Source organism: Lynx canadensis, chromosome C2 (assembly GCF_007474595.2).
Source record: "Lynx canadensis isolate LIC74 chromosome C2, mLynCan4.pri.v2, whole genome shotgun sequence".
Lineage (NCBI taxonomy): Eukaryota > Metazoa > Chordata > Mammalia > Carnivora > Felidae > Lynx > Lynx canadensis.
The window spans coordinates 75,930,383-75,946,377 of record NC_044311.2 but is presented as its reverse complement, the minus strand read 5'-3'; the positions used below and the strand labels follow the sequence as shown (position 1 = coordinate 75,946,377).

Below are 15,995 nucleotides of genomic sequence, written 5' to 3'. Positions count from 1 at the left end.
ATAGTAGAATTATCCTTTTTGGTTAAATCAGTATAGATTTTAGTATTGACATTTTCACTGAGTACATGCTTCCTTCACAACTTTTTGTTTCTGCTGGCATTAATCATAGCCTTCCTTTTTCATTTGCTTTTTTATATATCTACCATTAAGTCTTACTACATAATCTAAGTTTCTCAATACATATTGTTTACATAGTCAAATAGATTATCCAACCATTTTCTCCCTTGGAACCTTCCGCTCTCTTGCTCTGGTCAGCACTGTTGGCTGTCTCAGCCTATGCACAGCTCTCACCCTGGGACTTCTCTGCATCATGTTCTGAATTACCTCTCCTCTGTGTTGGATCCCCATTTCCTGGATACTTTTTACTCCTTTGCTTTGGGTAAAGCACACCCTTTGGTGGCTTACTTTGAGAGTATGGGAAATAAAACCCCTTTTGAGAACTTGCGAATCTGAAAACATGATTGAGTTGAAAGTAATTTTCCTTCAGAATTTTGAAGGTATCATTACATTGTCTTCCAGCTTCCAGTGTTGCTATTAAGCAGTTAGATCTCTATTTTTCCCTAAGGCTTTGCACATGACTTGTTTTTACTCTTTCTGTAAGTTTTTAGAAGTTCCCTTTATTCCTGAGGTTCTGAAATTTCATGGCGATATATCTTGGTGCTTATTCACTGTGCTAGGCACTTAGTGAGTCCTTTCCATCGAGAAATTCAACAATATTTCCTTACTTAGTAACATCACTACTATTTTCCCCATACTTTTTACAACTTGTTAGATGTTGGACCTTCTGGATTCTTCCTTTATCAACCATTCCCTTTTATTTTTGAATGACTGCATCTTTTTGCAAGATTTTCTTAACATTATTTCCAACCTTTCCCCTATCCAATTGGATAGGTAAAATGTCACAACTCAAAATTCAACTACATAAGGATGGGTAACATCTCCATCCTATTCAGTTCTCTAGTCCTCCAATTCTCAGTAGGAAACAATTTACTTAATTTCTAAAAACTTGTTTGAAAAAAATTTTTGTTACCTAGTTCTCCCTTTTCATAGTACTTTCTTCAGACACAATATTTTTTGAGAATAATTATAGCTCTCCCCCCTCCCTGAGGTTTTCAAATAACTCCCTACTTTGTCATGGTTTTCTTGGTTTCAATTTTGTTTTGGTCTCTGCCTTTCATGTTCAAAGTTTCCTCAAATGTTTGATAACCATTGGCAGTCTATTCACATTTAAGAGTGAAATACTAAAAAGTTGATTGGAAGCTCTGTTGAGGTACAGGGCTTTTTAACTAACCGGATTCACTGTACGATGATCAAATAGGGTAAAGATGGTTTTTGGTTTTGAGAAAACAAAAAGTTAAGTATTGAAAGGCTTTTTTTCCCCTGCACTTATTCAGCTTGTTTTTGCCTGGTGTGTGCTGATATTCAGAGCCCTACCACTCATACACTTTCACTTAATCCCTCATTTCCAATCTAGCCCCTCACCCCCATCCCCATGTCTGCTCTTGAGTCCAGAGGCTCTAATATCTTTTCCTTAAAGTTCTGAAATTTCATGGGGCTATTTCATTCATTCTACTGGGCACTCATGAGCTGTTAGTCTGAAAAGTCCTGCCTTTTGGGTTTAAGAAAACTTCATAAATATTTCTTTTATAATTTCCTCTCCATTTCTTCAGACTAAATCCTCCCATTTCTTGCAGGACAGTTGGGGTAATTACCTGGCTAAACCAGATGAGGTAGAAACCTGGGGGGCCTTTTCTTATACAGATCTTTGATTCTCCTGCACCCACCCCATTCTCAGCCCCAATCCTTATCCCCTTTGCTGAACCTCTTCTGGGTTCAAAAGGGCACATTGGGCTTGCTTCTTGTTAATAACCACCTCAGCAGAGAGAACCCATCTCATTCTGCTCTGTTAAATGAACTTTCACTCTTTGATTTATTTTTCATTTTCCAAAATGTTAATGTCTCTTATTCATTGTGATCACCTCTGGTTTTCCTTATTGAGTCATGTGCCTTTTTTGAAGAATTTCATTACTGGCATTTGAATGGGGTTTTTGAAAAAGTAAAACAAAAACCAAAACAAAACAAAACCCCATGTGTTTAGTATACCACATTTAAATGGAAATCCTTTGCTTTGCTTTTAATATCCCCTTCTACCCTTTCCTACTTTTAGGCCACTCAAGTGTCACAATCCTCTAATCCTTCCCTAATTACTCTTCTGGAAGGAATCTCTTCCTTCTAAAAAGTTCTATAGGCCACCTCTAATCTCTGCTACCCATTAGGTACAAATCAGAGATGCCCTAAAGTTATTTGTATTTAACAGCTCCTAGTAGTCCATGCCATAACCTTCATATGCCCTCTAGGCACTAGTTCCTACATATGAAAAAGCAGAAACTGAGATTTACTGAACAAGAAAAGTAAATTAAGCCAAATCCTGTTTTTTTACTCTTTAGAAATACTCGGTACTGCCCATTCACACCCTTGAATACAATTCAGTATTCTTTTCCTCAGCTTACTCCTTTTTACCCAACTAAAATGAATAATGGCAACCATTTTCTGTGATGTCCAGGAGGATCACTGGTTACCAGTAACATTTGCCACAGTTTAAGTGTCAATAGGGTAAAGGTTTTAGGACAGCAAAAAAGAGCTTAAAAAGATGAGACAGAAGAGCATGTCTCATAGTCGAAGTTAAAGGGGACAACAGAGCAAAATGGCAAACTCCAGCTTTATCAATGACCAGTTATGGGACCTCTCTGAAATTTAGGTTCTTCATCTGAAAATGGGGATATGACCTATTGTCTACTGTGAAGTTTAAACACATGAAAAGTATTTAGCAAAATGCTTACCATACAGTAAGCCATTTCATAGGATCTTTCTCTGTTCTTAGGATACTCATTGCTGGCTTGGGGTTATATTTGCCTCTGGAGGCAATTTCCCTTCACTGAGACACTGAATATGCTGAAACATAAAAAATTCTAGATTATGAGATTCAAGCCCTCAGCTTTGCTCCTCAAGAGTCTTGAGACCTTAAGCAAACTTCCTTATCTTTAAGATGCTGAATATCCCAGTTTCCCTGATAATTGTACTGGATCTATTGCACAAAGCATGGCAGTTGGTCAATGGACTTTACATATGTTTGGATCATCACCCTCTGGCAGGAAAGTGTTTGCATTAGGACTCTCTATGGCAATAGGCTCAGGAAAAATACTCCAGGACCACAAATTGGTCCACAGAGGCTGGAAAAGAATCTAGGCCTTTCACTACCCTTGAGCCAAGGCAATGGTCAATTAGCAAGGCACCACAGTACCACCTAGTGGTAGTAACACCCTTCCTCTCCCTCTCCCCCAGGTGTTAAGGAAAAGCTGCCAGGTTCAGAACTCTTTGGTCACCTATTTTAAGAGCTGATCAGTCAGAGTTGGAGAGAAACCAAATACATCCCCCTCTCTCTCTTTTTTTTAATATTAACAAATACAAGCAGCAGAAAGGGCCAGTTGCTCTCTGCTGTTCCCTGAGGGAAAGCCAGAGCACAAAACTATTCCTCTGGGCTTCCTCTAACTGCAGGGCTTGCCTTGCTCCTCTTTAGGCAGAGCTTTGTTCCAGCCCAACTTCCCTTTTCCCAACTCCCCAGTCAGGATGGGAGGCACATGGTTACTGGCGGTGGGAAGAATACTGTAGTTCCAGCCTCTGCTCCTTTGAGTCTCAGCTTGGATGGTGATCACTCATCCTTCTGCAACTAGCCTCTCATTTGCTCTGGTCCAGAAGCCGGGAGGGCTATCAACACACCCGTAGGAGCAGGCGGTGTGACTTCAGTCATCTTCAGATGATTCCTCTTCTGCCTCTTTTAGCCACTGGATGAACCTCTGCAGCTGTAAGGAAGCAGAGTGGAAAGCTATTGAGGAAGGGGAATATAACCCTTCTGTTCTCCTTAGCAGATAAACAGCTTGAGCAGCCAGAGTCCCAGGGACCAACCACCCTGGAATCTATGACCAAGCGCCAGGGACCAGACAACCATTGTGGTCATAGGAGGGCAGCCTGACTCACCTGTTGGTTCTTGCGCAATTGCTGCCCCTTATCAGTCATATCCCTTTGGCTGAACCAGCTCAGGATTGTTTCCTCAGCCAGGATCTCTAGCTGGTAGAAAGCCATCAGCACCTGCAGAAGGCCAGCAGAGGAGATCTCAGGGACCTCAAAGAATCCAGCAAGATATAATAGATAACAGAGAAAGAGGAAGAGAGATCTTAGCACCTCTTTCCACCAAACTATCAGCTTCCTTTTAAACACCAAGCAGTTGCTTTAAAAATAGACAAGAATGAGCTATTCACTCTGCTACTGGGATAGGTTTAACTTCTGGAACTTTTGTTTGGTTCCTGGGATAATCACCAAATGGTTGCCTTACTAGCCTGGCTCCAAGCTGTACATCCTAGCAAACAGCATGATAATAGGGGTAGATGGTGCTATTAATCAAACCCCATACTGGATTCATGTCAGCCTGTTTTGTGTCTCCATGAAGGCAGCCAAGGTCTGTTTCAAAGCAAATGCAGGACTAGGGGGCTTGAGGTATTCACCTTGGCCAGGGAAGTACTAAGAGCTTCATGCTCCAGGAAGAAGTCCTCAATGGCTGCCAATGCTTCCAAATGATCAGCTGCACGCTTTATGTAGTTCCTAAAAACAGGACTCCAGGCTTTGAGAAGCTATGGAAGAAAGGAAAAGGGAACTGCAATATATTCCTGAGCATGCACCTACATTTAGATAGCAAAGAAAGTCAATATCGATAACAGAGGACTATCAGGATATGGGAAAACAAGCGGGAGATGATATAGGCCTGAAGAATCATGTCAGAGGGACTTGGGAGCTGCTGGCAGTCAGGGTTGGTGAAAAAGAAAAGATTTCCCAGAGAAGGTAAAAGGGGGTCAGATGCTACAGGCTGCCTCAACATACCCATTGCCAGCCTAAAGGTTGATCTCATTCTGTGCTAAATCATTTCAGTCAGAGAGTATAAAAGTCTAGGACTATTCTGGATATATCTTTGGGCTGCTCTTGTACCCAATCTATACCCAGAGGCAAGGAGAAAGGAACCACAAGTAACACATATCCCACAGTAAGACCTTCTACTCCCTATTTCCTTTAAAGTGAAACACAGCAAGAACGATGATCTGCCACCACCTAATCTCTTGTCTCCAGCCCATCTTTACTCACGGGAAGCAGCAGGGCGCAGTAACGGTTTGGGTCCAGCAGGGAATCCATCTGTTGGAAGGGGAACTCCAGGACCACGTGGCTCAATACTTGCATCACCTCCTTTAGACTTATGTTGTAGGCGTATCTGTGGGAAGACTGGGGTGACACCAGGGCCTTCACTGGCCCTTTCAGCTTGCTTGTAGGACCATGACTTTGACAGGACACTGGGGGAGAAGTCAGATGGAACAACATGCAAGGGGAAGACTTTGGAAGAGGGAAGTCTATGCTGAGGCCAGAACCTAACATTCTCCTTGAATCATCCTAATTCTCTACTAGCCTTGCTCACTTGGGACGTTGAGTGAATCAGTTCCTATCTGAGAAAGAAACAGGAGAGAACCTCTACCTGCCTGGGATTACCCAGCAGACAGGAGCAGAGGGAAGGGCTGCTCTTACTTGAGAGAGTTGATCTCTAGGACTAGATTGTCACAAGAAATGTTCTCCTCCTTGCCCCGCTGTAGTGTTCCCAGGACTTCATTCTGGAATACTAAAATCAGACGAAAAAGTTCATGAGCCAACATCACTCCAGAATGCTTTAAGTTCTCTACTCCTGACCTTATCATTTATTTATTTTAAATATTTATTTATTTTGGGGCGCCTGGGTGGCGCAGTCAGTTAAGCGTCCGACTTCAGCCAGGTCACGATCTCGCGGTCCGTGAGTTCGAGCCCCGCGTCAGGCTCTGGGCTGATGGCTCAGAGCCTGGAGCCTGTTTCCGATTCTGTATCTCCCTCTCTCTCTGCCCCTCCCCTGTTCATGCTCTGTCTCTCTCTGTCCCCCAAAAAATAAATAAACGTTGAAAAAAAAACTAAAAAAAAAATTTATTTATTTTGAGAGAGAGAGAGAGAGAGAGAGAGAGCGCGCGCGCATGAGCGGGGGAGGGACAGAGAGAGAGGGAGAGAGAGAATCCCAAGCAGGCTCTGCACTGTTAGCGCAGTGCCCAACGTGGGGCTTGAACTCATAAACTGTGAGATCACGATCTGAGCCGAAATTAAGAGTTGGATGCTTAACCGACTGAGCCCACCCCACCACCCTATGGGCCTGATTTTATACCAAACCCCTTCTGGGAGAAACACAAGTCTCTGGCTAGTCGATCCAGACAAAGAATGAACTGGAAGTTTTCCTCTTTTGTCCCAGGACACTGCTCCCCTGGCCACTCACCTTTGAAATCATCCATCTGTGGGGAGCCCGTTCGGCTGTCTAGTTCCTCAGCATCCATACTCTGCTCACTCTCAGTTTCACTCTCTTCTTCCACATTGATTGTGAGTCCTGAGAACCCATTAAGGGTGAGAAACAAGAAAAGGAAAGAGCCATTGACACAGAGTAATCTATCTACCCTGTCTGAGTGAATAAAGTAATAAACAAGTGGTCTGATTCTGAAGTATTCACTCTCCTTCAAAATATTCCGACTTAGGAGTGTGTGTGTGTGTGTGGGGGGGGGGGGTGACAGGAATAAGGCCTAGCTCACCCCATAGATTCTGCCGTAGTTCTTCTTCCTCTTCCACATTCATGTCTGCAGCTTTCCAGAGGTAGCCCTGGCCAGCAACTCCGACTTCTGCTGGATTGTAACCTGGAAAAGCATTGATCTTTAGTGAAGGCACATGAGAAGCACGATCACTCTAGGAGGAAATACTGGTTTTCCCACAGGGCAAAGAGACACACAGATGCCCCACACCTGCTAAGCCTCACACCTTTCAGCTTCACTTTCTCCTTTTCTTGGTTAGCCCCAGAATCGTCGCTGAACTGGCCATCATCCTCATCTTCCTCTGCATCTGGAGGGTGCAAAGAGATCACCGAGCCCTCAGGCAGCGTGATGTCTGGGCCCACTACCACCTAGGGGACCAAAAAAGAATAGGTGGCACAGATCCATCAGTGTGTTGGGAAAAGGTACATCCTGACAATGAGCAACTATTTTTACTAAGCCAAGTAGAAGATAAATGAATCCACTGGATTTGCTCTCTCTCCCCGTCTCTGCCCCGTGTGCTCGTGCTCTCTCTCAGAATAAATAGTTTTCAATTAGCAATAATCGTGCCTCGGATAAACCTCATTGGCTACGATACTGCCACTGCACAAAACTTCTCTCAGAATAAATAAATAAGCATTAAAAACAAGGGGGGCTGCCTGGTGGTTCAGTCAGTTAAGCCTCCAACTCTTGATTTCGGCTTGGGTCATGATCTCACATGGGATCGAGTCCTGCGTCCAGCTCTACGCTGACAGTGTGGAGCCTGCTTGGGATTCTCTCTCCCTCTCTCTCTGTCCGTCCCCTACTTGTGTGTGTGCAAGCACACGTGCTCTCTCTCAAAAAAAAAAAAAAGAAAAAAAAAAGAATCCACTGGATTGGGACTCTCAATTCAGGCTGGAACATGGGTGGACATAAGGCCCCTCTGGCTCAACATGACCACCAACCAGTTTGGGGCTTGTGTGCAGTATGGAGATGGTCTTACCTGGGAAGTAAGGACACAGCGTGGCTTCAGTGTAACTTGTTCCTTGACTTCAGCATTGTCACAGAGCAGAGATTGATGGATCTGTGCTCCAGCAGCCACTCGGACACCCTGCCACAGGTAGGCCTGGTCCAGCACCACGTTATCACCTGGCTCAGGACAGGAAGCATTCCTGGTCACTCAGGGCTCCAGACCAGGGCCATTCCTAGAGGACAGGGCTGACTGATAGCAGCACAACTCCCACCCAGCTCTGATACTGCATCCCTAATTCACCAGAAACACCCTCTCCCCTTCTAAGCTCCAGCCTGAGAATAGAAGTGTTTACCACGACCATCCTCCACTAGGTTTGCAACAATCACAGACTATATACTGCACTTAAGTACCTGAGAACCTTCAAGATATCTGGGGACCCCTTTGAACTCAAGATCCTTGTTAGAATCATATCCACGTCTAGAAGTAGAACTCAATTTTTCCATCTCTTCTTGTACATTTCAATTTTTAAAAAAGATTTTAAGGGGCGCCTGGGTGGCTCAGTCGGTTGAGCATCCGACTTGGAGTCAGGTCACGATCTCCCACTCATGGGTTCGAGCCCCACATCGGGCTCTGTGCTGACAGCTCAGAGCCCGGAGCCTTGCTTCGGATTCTGTGTGTCTCTCTCTCTCTCAAAATAAATAAACATAATAATAAAAAAAACAAACAAAAAAAAGATTTTAAGTAATCTCTATACACAATGCAGGGCTTGAACTCACAACCCCGAGACCAAGAGTCCCGTACTCTGTCGACTAAGCCAGCCAGATGCTTGCTCCTCTTCTTGTACATTTTAGAATTCGAATTTTATTGTTGTTCTTTTAAAGGGCCAGTTCCATTAAAAGCATCACATTCCTATAACCAAAGTGACTTACCAAGAAGCAACCAGGTAGTAATGGTAGAGTAAAAAGAATGCTGTACTTAGAATACTCACATTCAAGTCCTAGCACTGCCTCTCATTAGCTTATAACCCTGAGGGAGATAAACCTCTTTGAGCCTGTTTGCTTGGCTATAAACTGAGAATAAATAATACTCACTTCACAAGGTTTTTGTGAGGATAAATGAAACGATGTACGCGAAATCCCTTTGTAAAACTGCAATGCACCAAACAGATGTTATTATTGCATGTTAATTATCCACTTGGTCCTGAATGTGAATAAGGTACTCTGGAATGTGAAGGGTCACCCAATAAGAGGCTCATAGGCCACATATTAAAGGCCACAAATTTCACATCCCTATTCTGTCCTTTACTAAGGTAGCCACACTAGTTCCTCCTTCTCAGGAACGATCCCTCTCTTTCTCTGAAGACATGGGGCTCCCCACGTTCCTGCTCCTGGGGTGACCAGTTTGATTTCCCCACCTGTGCTCACCAATGCGGCAGCCAGGGCCAATGACACTGTTGGTAATAAAGCAATTGCTGCCAATGACAGTGCCAGAGCCCAGAAGCACATTTTCCTCCAGGACACTGCCATGGCCTAGGCTGACTTCAGGCCCTCGGTAAATGTTATGCCGGGAATGAGTGCAGTTCTGGGTTGTGCTGTCAGTGAAGTTTGCCTCTGGCGTGAGTGGGTAGACCCATCGGCGGATGACATCAGCACAGACAGCCGCATACATGTGTAGGTTGGAGACCCGGGCGCCATATTCCCTAGTTGTCACGTGCATGTGGATCTGGTTCCCTAGGATCTGAAAGGGGACAAGGAAAGGGCGGTCACCCAAGTAAGTAAGAGAGGAAGAACACAACCAGGTACAATTCTTTCCTAACTTTAAGTTCCCCTCTGCCTTTCAATGTTCTAGCCAAATGGTCAAGATGTTTCTTTGTCTATTGCTTCCCTCTCCCCCCGCCCCACCCCCTAGTTCTTTTCCTTACTCCTAAGGCTCAATAAAACACAAAAGAGGACCAAAAATTATCAGCATGGGATAAAATCACAGCCCTCTTCTAAAGAGGCATGGGAACCTTTTCTTACCTCCTCATTCACTAACAGGCCTCGTACAAAGTCATCTCGAGTTTGGTAGTCAAAGTTGTCTGTAAAGAGTTGAGCCACCTGCGGGGGAGATGTAGCACCATGGTAAGTGCTATTCTCTGGAAGCAAAGATAAGCCTCTGAAGACCTATCAGACCCTATGACAGTTGGACAAGGGCCAGAATCCCAAAAAGGCTCCCAATGGGATCCTGGGGTCAAGATGAAACACCCGTTTACTGTGGAACTGATAAGAGAAAAAGGGAGAAGAAATATACCCTGGCCTTCTAAAGGAGCAATAACATACCTCAGAGTTTTACTCTTTAGATATGCAGCTCTGGCCCTGAAAAGCTCACCTGAGGAGAGCAGATGCTGATGTGACAGTCCAGTAAATCATAGCGAATCTCTACACCATCTCCACTGCCCTGGAACAAACTCTGTAGGGAGAAGTTACAAGCACTTCAACGTGTCTCCTGCTAAAGCCTGTCACTTTCCCATCTCAAGGACCCCAGATACCCACATACCAGAGGAAAAGAAAACCGTCGAAGACCTTGGGTCTTCTGGAAATGGAGAACCCGGTTTGTGGCACTATCCACAGCCACTACCACATTGTCCTCATGGCAACGAGTTGGGTGGCTAGGGGATGACTCTTTGAAGATCATTGTCATCACAGATACATTTTTTTCTAGCTTCCGCCTCAATCTATAAAGGATAGGAAGGAGAGAGCAGCAAAATAGCAGTCTTAGGGCTCTGCTGGTTCCAAACCCTTTGTCCTTACCATCTTCCCATCCTGACCTGTGTTCTTCCAGGGCTTTGGTAATATTGATGTTTGAGATGACATCCCCATACACCAGAAGGAAGTCAGAGCGCACCAAGGCCTTGGCATCAACATCACGGAGAACATCCCCCAGTGATCGATATAATTCTGATGTAATTATTCGAACCACGTTGAGGGATGTAGGGCGGCACCACTTGGATTTCCTAAAGGAAGGCGGATGAGGGGAACGAGCAAATCAAGCATAAAGATTGCGTAGAGCTTCCCTATTTTTCTCCCCCATTCAACATTCACACACCTTCTCTACAGCTTTTCTGGGTTCCTGCCAGCATCCTCTACTTCAAAGAGATTTATGAACTATAATGAATGGTTTCAGCATCCTGTGTCACCAGTCTTGTTTTATGGGTTAGAGAAACATAGTTATTTCTTCTCCATACCCTGACACCTGTCCCCAAACATGGATCTGAATTCAAAATCCTGCTGAGACTTAAGAGTATACAAAGTATCCTGGGAACACACTTTCCATGCCACTTCTCTCCTTGCAAAGTCCAAACCAAATTTAGGAGCTGTCTAAAGGACACCATGCTAATATCCTAGTCTTTATTCCCTATACTTCCATAAATCCTAAGATTCACTCTTTTTCAAGAAGATTTCACCAAACATTTGTTAAGTGTTTATTTACTACGTGCTTTGTACTAAGCTAGGCACTGTGAATACAAAGATGAGGAAGAGCTCAATATTTAGAAGCTCAGTGGCAAAACAAAGATGTTTCTCTCATGACTTCCATATTGGAGGCTTTAAATAAAAGCAAAATCAACAAGATCAAACTTTATAAATGAGATTTAGAAAAAATCCAAATGTTATTCTTTAATCTTTGTCACAACTTCAGCTGCTCACCTCCTGATAGGTGAAGAGAATGCCCTTAGTCCTTATGATGGAATCCAAACAGACACATTTTTTCCCCTCACAATTTCTCCTTACTTAGTTACAACCATCCTAAGGAAACTGGAAAAAATGGTGAAATATGGAAAGAAAAGTTGCAGAGTCTTACAGTAAATGTTCCTTGATTTGAGCAGCCTTCCAGCAACAAAAAACAAAGGTTTCCTGTACACCTGTGGCGGTCAGAAATTCCAGAGTGTAGTCAATTAGTGCCACATTGGCCAGGGGCAAGAGGACCTGGAGGGCAGGAGATGAAAAAAGTCTTAATTTTTGAATCCAGAAAGGTCCGCTGGGCACTATTCTTTCCTCCACTTAACCACAATTTTCACTCCCCTACCAGTGTTCCCAAACGCTATCGTTTTACTTTATCTTCTAAAGTTAAAAGAAATCAGGCCCCTACCTTTGATGTTCATGGCATGCTCTAAGCATGAGAACCTAGAATGAGAATGTAACAGCAAGCATGGAATCTGCTTGCCTAGCAACGGACACACAGCTACTACAGGACAACAGGCCACTCTGGCAAAGGATAATACTAAAAATCAATCTTATCTCCAGAAACGTAAGCAGTGATAAGGCCCTTTCCTCCATAAAATTTCCTTCCAGATCTCTTTCTGGCCATCCCAATCATTTGTCCAAAATGAACAGCCATTAGGCTTTTTAGGAGGTGTGGGAAGTTAGGATTTTTTCTTATCCGAATGCAGCTGTCTTTGAACTAGGGACTGCTGAGTGACCCTGCAATCCCTAAGACTAGCTCAGTCCAATTCCCCAGTATCTAGACAATACGGGGTCTGCTGGCAACCGGCCACTAAACCAGTTCTGTCTTCCTTTTGACAGATGGCACCGTCTGTCATTAAAACCTGGAAAGAAAAAAAGGACACCCTCCGGGATTCAAGACAGCTCTTACTATGGGATCAGACTGTTACCGGTCTGCTCTTTTTTCAGGCATATGACCCCCCTTTTTGCAGGCAAAAGGAAGTGCTGTTCCCATTCACCTAAGGATCTCTTTTTCCATTGCACGGTTAAAGGCAGCACAGCCTCCTCCTGGGGCATTGAATCCCCGTGTGAAGACTTCTCACAAGCACTACTTCTACATTGAGCCCTATACAAGCCTTTCAAACCTGAGGTGGTCAGCATGAGTGCCCATCTGCCAGAGCACTCCCCACTACGCAGCCGAAAGGATAACCTGCTGTAGCCCGGCCACCTTCGGGCCCTTTGGCTGCTTCCGCGCGCGGTGCTCACCCGAGGCTGGTCCTTAGAGATGGGGAAGAAGCGGCGATTGAAGCTATCTGCCACCAGAACTGCTTGTAGGGGCGGCGGCGGTTCCTCCTCCGACCCTTTGGCTCCCGCGCCGCTGCCGCTTCCCGGCCCAGGGCCGCTGCGCTTGTTGGCCCGACTAGCCACCGCACCAGGCGACGCCACCACAGTCGCCGCCATCTTCCTCCCTCACGGCCACCGCTTCCGCACGGAAGCTGACACCGCTCGGAGTAGGGGACAAAAAGGACCCAGCGCTCGAAACGCGAAGGATCAACGAAAGGAAGGAGGGAGGAGACAAGGAGAGAGCAGTGCGCAGGCGTGTTCCCTAGGCGCCGGCCCCTGGGAGGAGCAAGTCGTGGGCCGCCTTTGGGCTCAGCGGATGGAAGCGCGGGGTGGGGTGGAGTCCCAAGGCGCACAGACTCGAATTGCAGGTATGGTAGGCCTTCTTTTATACACGAACTGGCTGAGATTTCTCGAGGGATGATGCGACTTGGGGTCTCTGCTTGATCCATTCGGAATATGTAATCTTCCTCGGCCGGAGCATTTAAAAAATTGCAGTCCTCCATCTACGTTCTAGTCACTTAAATATGACCCAGCAGCTTGGGGAGTTCGGAACCCAGTCAAACATCTCCTTCCTCAGGGAACTCACAGTCCACCTAAATAAATACAGAACATGGTATATAGTAGGGAGAGTAGTAATTCTGTGGAGCCTTGATGGTGGCCAGCGGACGATACAAGCATTATCTCATTTAATTTTTCACACATCTTATTCATTCGCTCAACAAACGTTTTTTGAACACTCAGAGGAACGAACTTCACCCAGCAGCTACTAAGTGGAAGAACTGGTATTGGAACCCGATCTGTCTGACTTCAGAGTTCCACATCTTTCTGCCAGGTTACGTGAGGATAAAAGTTCCTATTTTATGATTTCTTCATTTCTTCATTCATTCGGCCTATCAGCATTTCTTGAAACCCTACTGTGTCTTAGAGCGGAGTTGAGGTCGATCTAAGGTTGAGTGGGACTGGAGTTAAACCTTTGAGGCGGAAGGAACTAAGCAAAGCCCTAGGCTCGAGAGGCAGAGCATGACTGGGGGGAAAGGCGGTGGCTGCAGGGAGAAAACCAGTCCTGCGGAGGAGTCAGACCTTGGGGACGCGGGGGAAGCCAGGCAGCGCTGCTTGGCGGTTATTTGGAAAACTAGTTTTCCAGCAAGGCTCAGCGCCCTTTCTACACAGAACTGTGTGAAATCCATGATCCGCTTATCCGGCAAAGTTTCTGCAAACCTTGTTCTCACCATTTGCTGGCCTTGCATTTGGGGTTCAGAAGGCTTAGATTTGTTGTTTCCACGTGGTCATTGCGGTTTGACTGGAGGTACTCCGGCGCTCCCCTCCTAGGACCACGGAGTCTTTCATTTCTTCCCCATACTGGTTAATGATAGTGCTGAGCAAAAACCATTTCTTAAGGATTTGGGAAAATTTAGGCTGGAGAAGGAAAGGGAGAAGGCATCTCAGAAGAAGTTTTCACTTAAATATATGTGCACTGTAAAGGATGCTATTCTACTGTCCTACAAATCCATGGGCAGAAAGAGAAAAAAAAAGGCTGATTAAATTGGATTAGTGATGTGCAGGTGTTGGAGCAGTGGTGGTGGTAGTGAAGCATATGGAAAGTAGGTACAATTTTAGGAAAAAAAAATATTTATTTATTTTGAGAGAGTGTGCGCATGCAAGCGAGTGGGGGAGCAGCAGAGAGAGAGGAAGAGAAAGAATCCCAAGCTGGCTCTGAGCTGTCAGTGCAGAGCCCAGCGGGGGGCTTGATCCCATAAACAGTGAGATCATGACCTGACCAAAAATCAAGAGTCAGACATTTAATGGACTGAGCCACCCAGGCACCCACAATTTTAGAAACTTTTAAATGACTCTTGTGATCCAGGAAAGTGGTGAGTGAAAAGTCTAGAGTCATGAAATTCTGTATACGGACAGCTGGGTATAAGGTTTTTAATGGAGGGGCTCAGGGAGGATGTATGTTTCAAAATTTACTCGACTCAGTAACAACAACAACAACAACAACAAAAATCCAAACAAAAATGGGTCAAATTTCTTGAATAAACATTTCTCAAAAAAAGATCTACAAATGGCCAATAAAGCACATGAAAATATGCTCAATATCACTAAACAATAGGGAATTACAGGTCAAAAGTACAATGAAATATCACCTCACATCCACTGGGATGGCTACTATCAAAAAAACAAAACAGGAGTGCATGGGTGGCTCAGTCGGTTGGGCATCTAGTTCTTGGTTCGGCTCAGGTTGTGATCTCACAGTTTTGTGGGTTTGAGCCCCGTGTCAGGCTCTGCACTGGTGGTGTGGAGCCTGCTTGGGATTTTCTCTCTTTCCCTCTCTCTCTCTCTCTCTCTGCCCTTCCCCCATGCTTGCGCTCTGTCTCTCTCAAAATAAATAAACTTAAAAAATATTAAAATAAAACACAGAAAATAACAAGTGTTAGTGAGGAAGTGGAGAAATTGGAATCTTTGTACCCTGTTGGTGAGAATGTAAACCAGTACAGCCACTGTGGAAAAACAGGACAGTGGTTCTTCAAAAAGATTAAACATAGAATTACCATATGATCCAGCAATTCTACCTCTGGATAAATATCCCCAAAAAGTGAAAGCCGGGACTCAGATGTTTGTACACCTATATTCATAGAAGCATTATTCACAATAGCTAAAACATGGAAGCAACCCAAGTGTCCATTGAGGAATAAATGGATGAGCAAAATGTGATATATATGTATAACAGAATATTATTCAGCCTGAAAAAGGAAGGCTATTTTGACATAAGCTATAGCATAGATGAACCTTGAGGAATTATGCTAAGTGAAATAAACCAGTAACAAAAAGACAAATACTGTATGATTCCATTTATAGGAGGTACCATATTCATATAGACAGATAGTAATACTGTGGTTGCCATGGGCCGGCCAAGAGGAGGAAACGGGGAGTTGTTGTTTAATGTGTACAGAGTTTCAGTTTTATAACACGAAGAGTTCTGTGGATGGAAGGTGGTGATGGTTGCACAACAATGTGAATGTACTTAATGCCACTGAAATGTACAGTTAAAAATGGTTAAAATAGTAAATTTTATGTTATATATAGATTTTACCGCAGTAAAAAAAAGTTGAAAAAAAGCTTACTGGAAAGATCCTAAAATCCACAAGTACATAATCACACATACACACAAGCAAAATTAGTGAAAATCCTTTCCCCTATTTCTGTCATCCTACCCAACCTTGAGAATTATAACCATTATTAATAATTCGGTAGGTAATCTTTCCATTTCTTCCCTAAGTTTATATGTCTACGTCTAGAGATACATTATATGAT

The 15,995-nt window shown here is 44.3% G+C and overlaps 1 protein-coding gene and 1 pseudogene across 1 annotated transcript; both read right to left on the bottom strand.

Moving 5' to 3' along the window:
• Positions 1-1,933: 1,933 nt before the first annotated feature.
• EIF2B5 (eukaryotic translation initiation factor 2B subunit epsilon) lies at positions 1,934-12,896 on the bottom strand. Its single transcript, XM_030329878.2, has 16 exons — positions 12,603-12,896; positions 11,476-11,600; positions 10,445-10,630; positions 10,174-10,351; positions 10,006-10,086; positions 9,657-9,734; positions 9,063-9,375; positions 7,669-7,814; positions 6,916-7,057; positions 6,693-6,794; positions 6,386-6,493; positions 5,623-5,713; positions 5,191-5,314; positions 4,560-4,685; positions 4,036-4,146; positions 1,934-3,860 (listed from the first exon to the last, which is right to left on the bottom strand). The coding sequence occupies exons 1-16, from the start codon at positions 12,795-12,797 to the stop codon at positions 3,801-3,803; spliced, it is 2,166 nt and encodes a 721-aa protein (XP_030185738.1). The 5' UTR covers positions 12,798-12,896; the 3' UTR covers positions 1,934-3,800.
• On the bottom strand, positions 7,216-7,301 carry LOC115524422 (annotated as a pseudogene).
• Positions 12,897-15,995: the final 3,099 nt, after the last annotated feature.

What these genes read in the sequence shown, in the direction of transcription:
- EIF2B5 (XM_030329878.2), bottom strand. Translation starts at nt 12,797, where the DNA reads ATGGCGGCGACTGTGGTGGCGTCGCCTGGTGCGGTGGCTAGTCGGGCC. An exon ending in TCAGCATCTGCTCTCCTCAG is followed by an intron (nt 9,735 to 10,005) that starts GTGAGCTTTTCA and finishes TCTCCCCCGCAG; the next exon opens with GTGGCTCAACTCTTTACAGA. An exon ending in ACAGATGGATGATTTCAAAG is followed by an intron (nt 5,714 to 6,385) that starts GTGAGTGGCCAG and finishes GTCTGATTTTAG; the next exon opens with TATTCCAGAATGAAGTCCTG.